The sequence below is a fragment of the Gobio gobio genome (assembly GCF_949357685.1).
Source record: "Gobio gobio genome assembly, chromosome: 16".
NCBI lineage: Eukaryota > Metazoa > Chordata > Actinopteri > Cypriniformes > Gobionidae > Gobio > Gobio gobio.
In genome coordinates, this window is record NC_137109.1 from 35,109,343 (window position 1) to 35,117,758 (window position 8,416).

The 8,416-nt window shown below is 34.8% G+C and overlaps 3 protein-coding genes across 4 annotated transcripts; 1 reads left to right on the forward strand and 2 right to left on the reverse strand.

The window, feature by feature from the left end:
* Nucleotides 1-727: 727 nt before the first annotated feature.
* Nucleotides 728-2,181, reverse strand: uqcrq (ubiquinol-cytochrome c reductase, complex III subunit VII). Of its 2 annotated transcripts, none has more exons than XM_079838439.1 (3): nt 2,043-2,181; nt 1,110-1,281; nt 728-994 (listed from the first exon to the last, which is right to left on the reverse strand). In XM_079838439.1, exons 2-3 carry the CDS (start codon nt 1,261-1,263, stop codon nt 900-902), a joined length of 249 nt encoding a protein of 82 aa, XP_079694565.1. In that variant the 5' UTR covers nt 1,264-1,281; nt 2,043-2,181; the 3' UTR covers nt 728-899. The 2 variants fall into 2 exon arrangements, with proteins under 2 accessions (XP_079694565.1, XP_079694566.1); XM_079838440.1 differs by having other exon boundaries at nt 2,039-2,157.
* On the forward strand, nt 2,171-4,060 carry timm8a (translocase of inner mitochondrial membrane 8 homolog A (yeast)). The gene is made up of 2 exons (XM_079838438.1): nt 2,171-2,382; nt 3,770-4,060. The coding sequence occupies exons 1-2, from the start codon at nt 2,272-2,274 to the stop codon at nt 3,929-3,931; spliced, it is 273 nt and encodes a 90-aa protein (XP_079694564.1). The 5' UTR covers nt 2,171-2,271; the 3' UTR covers nt 3,932-4,060.
* A 397-nt stretch (nt 4,061-4,457) lies between these two features.
* On the reverse strand, nt 4,458-8,084 carry LOC307139442 (magnesium transporter NIPA2). The gene is made up of 6 exons (XM_079838437.1): nt 8,016-8,084; nt 7,408-7,543; nt 7,253-7,309; nt 6,948-7,038; nt 6,389-6,549; nt 4,458-6,276 (listed from the first exon to the last, which is right to left on the reverse strand). Exons 2-6 carry the CDS (start codon nt 7,541-7,543, stop codon nt 5,633-5,635), a joined length of 1,089 nt encoding a protein of 362 aa, XP_079694563.1. The 5' UTR covers nt 8,016-8,084; the 3' UTR covers nt 4,458-5,632.
* Nucleotides 8,085-8,416: the final 332 nt, after the last annotated feature.

The window sequence follows — 8,416 nt, forward strand, 5'->3', positions numbered from 1 at the left end:
ATATATATTTATTTAAAAATACATTACTTTTATTCAGCAAAGACGCATTAAATGTATCAAAGGTGATAAGCAATGTTTCTTGAGCACCAAATCAGTATGTTTTCTGAATGATCACGTGTCACTGAAGACTGGAGTAATGATCGCATCACCATAATTAATTAAGTTACATGTTAAAATAAAAGTTACATTTATTTAAAAGTTACTTTAAATTGTAATATTTCACAATATTACTATTACTGTATTTAATCAAATAAATGCAATTTTGGTTAGCAAAGTAGACTTCTTCCAAAACATTAAAAAAAAAATCTACCCAACCCAAAACTTTTGAATGGTAGCAAAGGGATTTTGACAGTAGTGAACAGTAACTGAGTAAAATGGTAATTTTTTCAGCTTTCTGCATTGACATTAATGATTCACATTGTCCACCCCAATTGTTTTAATGAAATATGGTAAACTTCAGACATCTTTACATGGCAGACAACAGACTTACTAACAGTAATAGAAAAAATATATATAATATGAAAAATATGTATAATTTTATTTTTACTCATTAGTATACCAAAACAAAGTAAAAAAATTGCAAAATAAATCTCTATAGAGCACACACACACTTTGCATTAAAAAAAAAGTACCTTGGTATCCAGGAGGAGTAAAAAATACTTGGCAGTAGACACCCATCATTCACATATTTCTGATGACCATTACAAATGAGAGGATGAATCCCAAGTGATGCATCAAATCAGGGTACTTTATTGAACAAGCTACTAAACTCAATCAGGATGATTAAGCAGCAAGTTCTGGCAACAAGTCAGAAATCAATTTTTCCCCATAAATATTTTCTTTATTGATGAATTGTACAGAAACAAGTTACACAAGGACAGGTCTTCAGCGGGGCGATTTCACTGGTCGTTCTCATAGTCTGCGGGGTTCTTTCTTTTGCCCTGTTCATGTACATGATTGCCCCATGTGTAGGTCAGGTACATCAGAATCATGGCTGTAGAGAATAGAGATGCAGGTTTGTAGAGAAGTTTAGTCACACACAAGGTTCGCTTTAATCTATAGCTAGAATAGTATAGACTATATATCTATATAGGCCCAAAATGACTTACGTGGTGCAACCTTGAATACAGAGGTTTTGAATCGTCTCCACACATTTGGGATTCCCTTGGAAAAGTAGTTTGGGAAAGCCCTCTGTTCAAAGGGAGAAATACTGTAGGTGATCACATGCCTTATCTTGGCCAAATCTCCAAAGTGACGACCCATTGTGCCGAGAAAGTTGATCTAAGAGAGAGAGAGAGAAGTAAGAATAAATTACATTTAACATATATTAAAAAAAGGAAAAGTTTAAATTAACTGATGGGGTGATGTTTGAGGGAATTTGCTTTAATATTTTATACACACGTTTTAAATAATATTGTTAATTACATTAATAAGTCAAATTTCCCTTTCAGTATTAATCTAAATCAAATTTTATCGTTGTCATCGTTGATTATTGCATCTATTCTATAGTTGAATAAGACAATTTGAAGTACAAAATTAGGCATAGAATATAAAACTGTAATTATAAATGCTACATGTTAAAATGTCTAACATTCACTCTGGGGGGGAATTAGATATTGTACGAAAAGACGTTCTTTGAGTCATGATAATTTAATGTACAAAGACTCATTGAGTAACGAATTGATTAAATTCATTATTACATAAACAAGACTGAAGCGTAACGTGTACATCACCTAGCAAAGCTGACAGATATGAATGAATATAGTTAACTTCCTTAAAATCATATACATTAAATAGCTGACAGTGAGTGCAGAGAAACCTCACTGAACATTTTAGTCACATTTATAAGCGTTATTGTGGCTAGGCTATCAGCTTTCTATAAGACCTTGCTTGACATTCATCTCTATCGCACATCCTCAGTTTACACACACACATTTATACTTCACAAACATACATTAAATAGCTAAAATAAGATTATATCGTCCTTTTTAACTCACTAAACTCAAAATACGATGCAAAATACGATAGTTCTGCTCACCAACCTCACTGCTCCTTAACACCCTTGTCCTGCTGTGGATTCTACAACTTCCGCGTGCAACCGTAAGTCATATCCGTTTCCTCTTGATTTCACGCTTTCTCATTGGTGCTCCGCTCTACTGGTTCCTGGCTATCGAGACACGTGAAGGTCAGCATAGCGCTGGAACATTGTATACAGTGATCCGATATCACCATTAAGTACATTTAGTGTAGCTTTTGCTATTCTTCTCCCCAATGGATAACCAAGGAGTCACGGCAGACCCTCAACTGCAGCAGTTTATCGAGATCGAGTCTCAAAAGCAGAGGTTTCAGCAGCTTGTTCATCAGATGACAGAAGTGTGCTGGGTGAGTGTGTTTCTGTCCTTTTGGGCTGCATGATGCATCCACTTTATGAGGGTGTACATATATAGAGAGGATTGACACTGCACACAGTATATCCTGTCTGATCACTGGCGTGTTAGCATGTTTTTGATCTGTGGATCTGGAAGATGTTTCATTATGTATTTCAAGCAATTCACTTAAGGTGCTGCCCTCTTTAGTCGTGGAGTTTGTGACCCTTTGGGGTTCTCGGGACCAAATTTTTTGAACAAAAATACAATAAAAACTGTAATATTGTGACAAATGATTATTAATTAAAGTAATATGTGCTCCTTAAAGGGATAGTTCACCCTAAAATGCAAATTATCCCATCATTTACTCACCCTCAAGCCATCCTAGGTGTATATGACATTCTTCTTTCAGACAAATACAATCGGAGTTCAAATAAAATAAAATAAATGTCCTGGCTAATAATGGCAGTAAATGGCAACCCAAAATTTGAAGCCTAAAAAAGTGCATCCATCCATTATAAAAGTAATCCACACGGCTCTGGGGGGTTAATAAAGGCCTTCTGAAGTGAATCAAAGGGGTTTTTGTAAGAAAAATATCCACATTTAAAAGGTTTAAAGTACAATGTCAAGCTTACGGTGGACCACCTTCCGTATTCAACTTACGAAGAAAGTGTAACCTCTCGCAGTTCAAATGCTTACCCTACGTCCGACGTCGCACCAGTTACGCTTCTTTCGTGAGTAGACTACAGAAGGCGATCTGGCGGAAGCTAGATATTTTACTTTATAACATGTTAAATATGGATGTTTTCTTATATAAAGGCATCGCTTCGCTTAAGAAGCCCTTTATTAGCCCCCCAGAGCCGTGTGGATTACTTTTATAATAGATGGATGCACTTTTTTGGGCTTCAAATTTTGGGTTGCTATTCACTGCCATTATAAAACAGTGAAATAGCCAGGACATTAATACATATATACACATTTAACATTTCATATATTTATATAGACATTTAGTCATATACACCTTGGATGGCTTAATGTGGAGAAAATCATGGGGTAATTTTCATTTTTTTGGGTGAACTATAAAATATATAAAAATAAATTAATATTTTTGTGGAAACTGCAATATTTTTTAGATTTTTTTTGACAAATAGAAAGTTCAAAAGAACAGTGTTTATTTGAAATAGAAATATTTTGTAACAAAACAAAAGTAAAATTTCCCACTTCACTACTAATTTACCTTATAATATGAGGTTGTGCAAATCTTTGTTGTATGATATCCAGTTGAGTACCTTAATCCAAAATGGAATAACCTTCAAAACTATTATATGAGGTTTGTTTGCCAAATGCAGCAATGCCATCAGTTGTGGGTTTCTTTGGAGCTCATAGTGTGTTTGTCTTTGCAGGAGAAGTGCATGGATAAGCCTGGTCCAAAGCTCGACTCCCGGACAGAGGTCTGTTTTGTAAACTGCGTGGAACGATTCATCGATACAAGTCAATTTATCCTCAACAGACTAGAGCAAACTCAGAGGAGTAGAGGAACATTCTCAGAGACCATGACAGACTAGTAGAACTTCAGCCACTTATTGAGGCTTTGTCATGCCAACAAGAACTGTGAGGCAACCGGGATTCCGTCAATTTCTCAAAGACAAAAGTGCCTCTTTTTGCTCTTTATTATTTTGAAGGCCATATATTCAAAATCAAATGGATGCATGTACAGTCCCATAGAAAGCCCTGATTATCATTACCATCGATGTTATTGAAATTTCCCAGTTCTAAGACATTGGTTTGAAATTGAGTACATACTGTGGAACATCATCTGAAAGGTCCCTTTGTACAGATCGGATCTGGAATTGAGGAGGAGGCTCTGCATTTAACTTTCGTCAAAGTACATACCAAGTATACAATACTTTGTCTTACTGGGAATGTTTCAAGATCTGTGGCTTATTCAATGTCTGTTGAAATGTGAACTTGAAATAAAAGGACAACATACTTTCTGCAGTTATTCACATGATGTGTAACAATGTCACAGGAGAAAGCGAAGTTTCAGTTAGAAATTGCTCAAGCTCCTTAAATAAACACTAATGAGACTTCAGAGGTTTCAGTGTGCCATTTATTAAAATAGCTTAGCAGGCACTAAAGATATACATACAGAAAACAATGCACCACCTCTTAAGAAAACATGTTTCAGTAACACTTAACAATAACTACTTTTGATAACATGAGCTAAGAATGAACAATACTTTAACAAGATTTATTCCTCTTAATGTTTAAAATCAAAAGTTGTATTTGTTAACATCAGTTAATGCACTTTGAACTAACATGAACATTTGTATTAACATTAACAAATACTTTAACAAATGTATTGCTCATTGTTAGTTCATGTTAATAGTTAATACATTAACTAATGTTCACAATGAGACCTTATTGTAAAGTGTTACCCATTTTTCAAATATACAGATATGTTTCCTAACACTAGTGTAGGACATTTACACTACGTTTAAAAGTTTGGGTCAGTGAAATTGAATTATAACTTTTAATTAGCAAGGATGCATTAAATTGATCAAAATTGACAGTAAAAACATTTGTAATATTACAGAAAATATATATTTTAAATAAATGCTTTTAAACATTCAATGCTGAACTCTTTTGAACTTTGCCATCACAGGAATAAATACAATAAAAATATTAAAACAGAAAACAGTACTGTTTACTGTATTTTTGATCATATAAATTCACCCTTGGTGAGCATAAAAAACTATATTTCAGAACAATCAAAAATATCTTCCTGACCTCAAACTTTGAAATGGCATTTCATAAGAAGTCAAGCACATTGACACAAACAATATCATGTTTTTTCATGAACAGATGAGGCATTGAATATTAAGCAGATACATGTAAAGTGCTTGATATCAATGTAATAATAATATGCATATCCTAAACAAGGCTGGTTTGGTCATAGAATAAATAATGTAACATTTAATAAGATTGTACAGCAGATTTTTAAACATTATGCTGCTACTTCAGGATTTTTGTATTTGAAACAAGTGACTGGGCACATCATTATTACTAATATGAAACTAAAAAAAATGGCAAGATAAAAACTCAAAATATGTAAGACAAGTATCTTGTATACTAAAACACACACAAAATGCTAATAAAAGTACTCTCACAGTATTAATGGCTTTCAAAGTATGCTACGATAGCATTTAGTAAATCTGTAGTTTAGTAGTCACTTATGAGCATTGAGAATTTTTGCTAATATTGTTCTAGACAAAAAACGTACCATTAAAACTCTTGTCTAAACTCTCAGGAAAAAAACCCTTTGAGCTTCTTTCCTTACTTTCGTCCACAGTAATTCTCTCGTCGGTTGGCAAAGCCACATACGGTTGGCTCCACGCGCTGCCTTGAGGTCCGCGGTGCAGATATAAAGGTAGAGAATCCAAGCTAAAGTTAATGTCCTTGAATGCATGGAGAAGAAAAATGCCAATGATGATGGTAAGAAAGCCACTAACAGTCCCAGCAGCCCCATCGGTGGACATTCGAAGCCACTCCTTAAACAAGATGGCCGAACAAGCCATGACAGATATAGTGAAGAAGACGTAATAAATAGGTGTAACTATAGAGGTGTTGAAAATGTCGAGGGCTTTATTAAGATAGCTAATCTGGATACTGATGCAGATCACAAGACATATGAGCAGAGCCCAGAACAGTGGCTCTTTCAGAACAGCAGTTCCAGCAAACAGCTCTTTGATCCCAATGCCAAGGCCTTTCACACAGGACACAGATAATGAACCAATCACAGAACAGATGAGAATGTAGACCAGCACATTTTTCTGACCATAGCGAGGAGCGACAAAGAAGATCAGGGCCAGGCTACTCACGACAATGCAGACAGCAAAAGCGATGAATCCTGTGAAACATGCAAGAAAGACGAAGATTATCAAAAATAAGAGCTCACAGGGTGCCATAGTGTATTTGTAAATTAGGTATCTTTGGTATCACTAGTCTATTTGTAAATTAACCTGGATCTTTAAGTTTCTCTGCCATTGCTGTTAACGAAGCAACCTCTTCCTCTTGCGGAGCATGGAGCACCATAACTGTGGAACCGAAGATGCACAGCAAACAGCCAATTTTCCCATGGATATTCAGCCGTTCATTCAGGAAGTATGATGAAAGCACAGCACTGACAACAAAAAAATAAGTTAATAAATTAATTAATTCAGCAAGGATGCATTTAATTAATCAAATAGTAACAATAAAGACTTTTATTTCATTACAAAATATTCTATTTCAAATAAATGCTGTTGTTTTGAACTTTCTATTCGTCGACAAATCCAGAAAAAAATAAATCATTTAACAAAAATATTAATCAGCACAATCAAAAATGTTTAATAAGCAATATTTCCTGAGCACCAAATCAACATATTAGAATGATTTCTAAAGGACACTGTAGACTGGAGTAATAATGACTGCTGAAAATCTTACTGACCCCAAACTTTTGAACAGTATTGTATCTCTATCTGTGACTGCAATTAAAGTTATAACTCTTGAATGATGGTGTACACTACTAGGTAAATTTACCTGACCAAAACGCTCAATGCTCCCAGCGGTGTTACTAACATAGCAGGTGCAAATGCATAAGCTGCAAAATTTGCTGCCTCGCCTATTCCCACTAAAATAAAATACATGACAAGACAAAAGATTGAAATTAGGGTGTTCATAATGACATTAATGTGCAGATAGCAATCTTTCATTACTAAGATCTATGAATCCACATACACTAATTATATTTGCATGTTCATCTGATTAAGGTCCACATTCTGGATTCAGCCTTATAATTCCGGTTTACTAATGGCAAATAAATAGATAAAATGATAATGTCATACTTGATATTAGCCCTGCCCACCACAACCATTCTTTCAGGTATGCATATCCACCTTGACCTGATTAGACACAAAACGAAAAATGAATGTAAAAAAAAAAAAAGCATTAAAAAACACTGTATTGTGCAATGGTTACTCAGTAAATTTCAATCACCTACCTGCTCTAGTAGAGCCATTTCTTGACAGTCGTAAGAGGCCTTTCTTTTTCAATATAAAACTGCCACCGATGAAGATGGTGGAACTTACAGCAAGTGCCAGACCAATGTAGAAGTCAGAACGGTTTGCAGCATCCATCTGAACGCAGTTATAATTGAAGAACTAAATATTAAGTGTGGCTATTTGAGTTACATCGGCGGGTCTGTCTAAAAACCTAGTGAGCTGCCTACCTAGATAGCATTTTTGGCCATAATAAGCAAAGCTGTGAACGAAGCACACTAGGAGTTAAAACAGCCACAGAATAGAATATGAAGCAAATCAGATCATGTGACTCACTCCTGCTTCACATCGCCAGTTCTTCAAAACAATAAAACATGAGATTTAATTGTAGACTATTTGTTAATCTGCTCTAAACATTTACAACTAATTTACAGGAAATGCATGATCACAGCACAGAGGGAAAGCTACTTTTTAGAATGATTTTGGTTAGCGCAATAAGCTTTAATGTTCGCTTTTTAAGCGAGCATTGTTTGTTTCATGTTACGGTAGTTTAAATGAACATTTACGACTACATTAAAAAGAAATATAAATAATTCTGAAACTGACTAACCTTGCATTCGTATCGTCCATCGGTGGCAGTTTAGTCTCGTGTGAATAAACTTCCTGGTGAAGTGACTGTAACCCGGGTTGCCAGATAGCTTTTTTTTTTGGTCTTACTTCCCTATTGTCAAGCATTGTCAGTCCTTTGCCCTGTCTGTCTGGACATTTTGGGGAATTTATCTTTTCTTTATATGACAAACATTTGAGACAGATGCTACTCTCTAGGGCTCAATGGTGTCATTCCGTGTCAAAAGTCTGATTTTGAAACTCCTTAAGTGTGTAAACATTAATATAAAGTGTTTAATGTTTATCCCTTTCCACAGTTTACATTTTTTTAACAGTTTATCTTTTGAACAAACTACAACAGTTATAAAATATTAATAATAAACACATTTGTGTAACATGGAAATG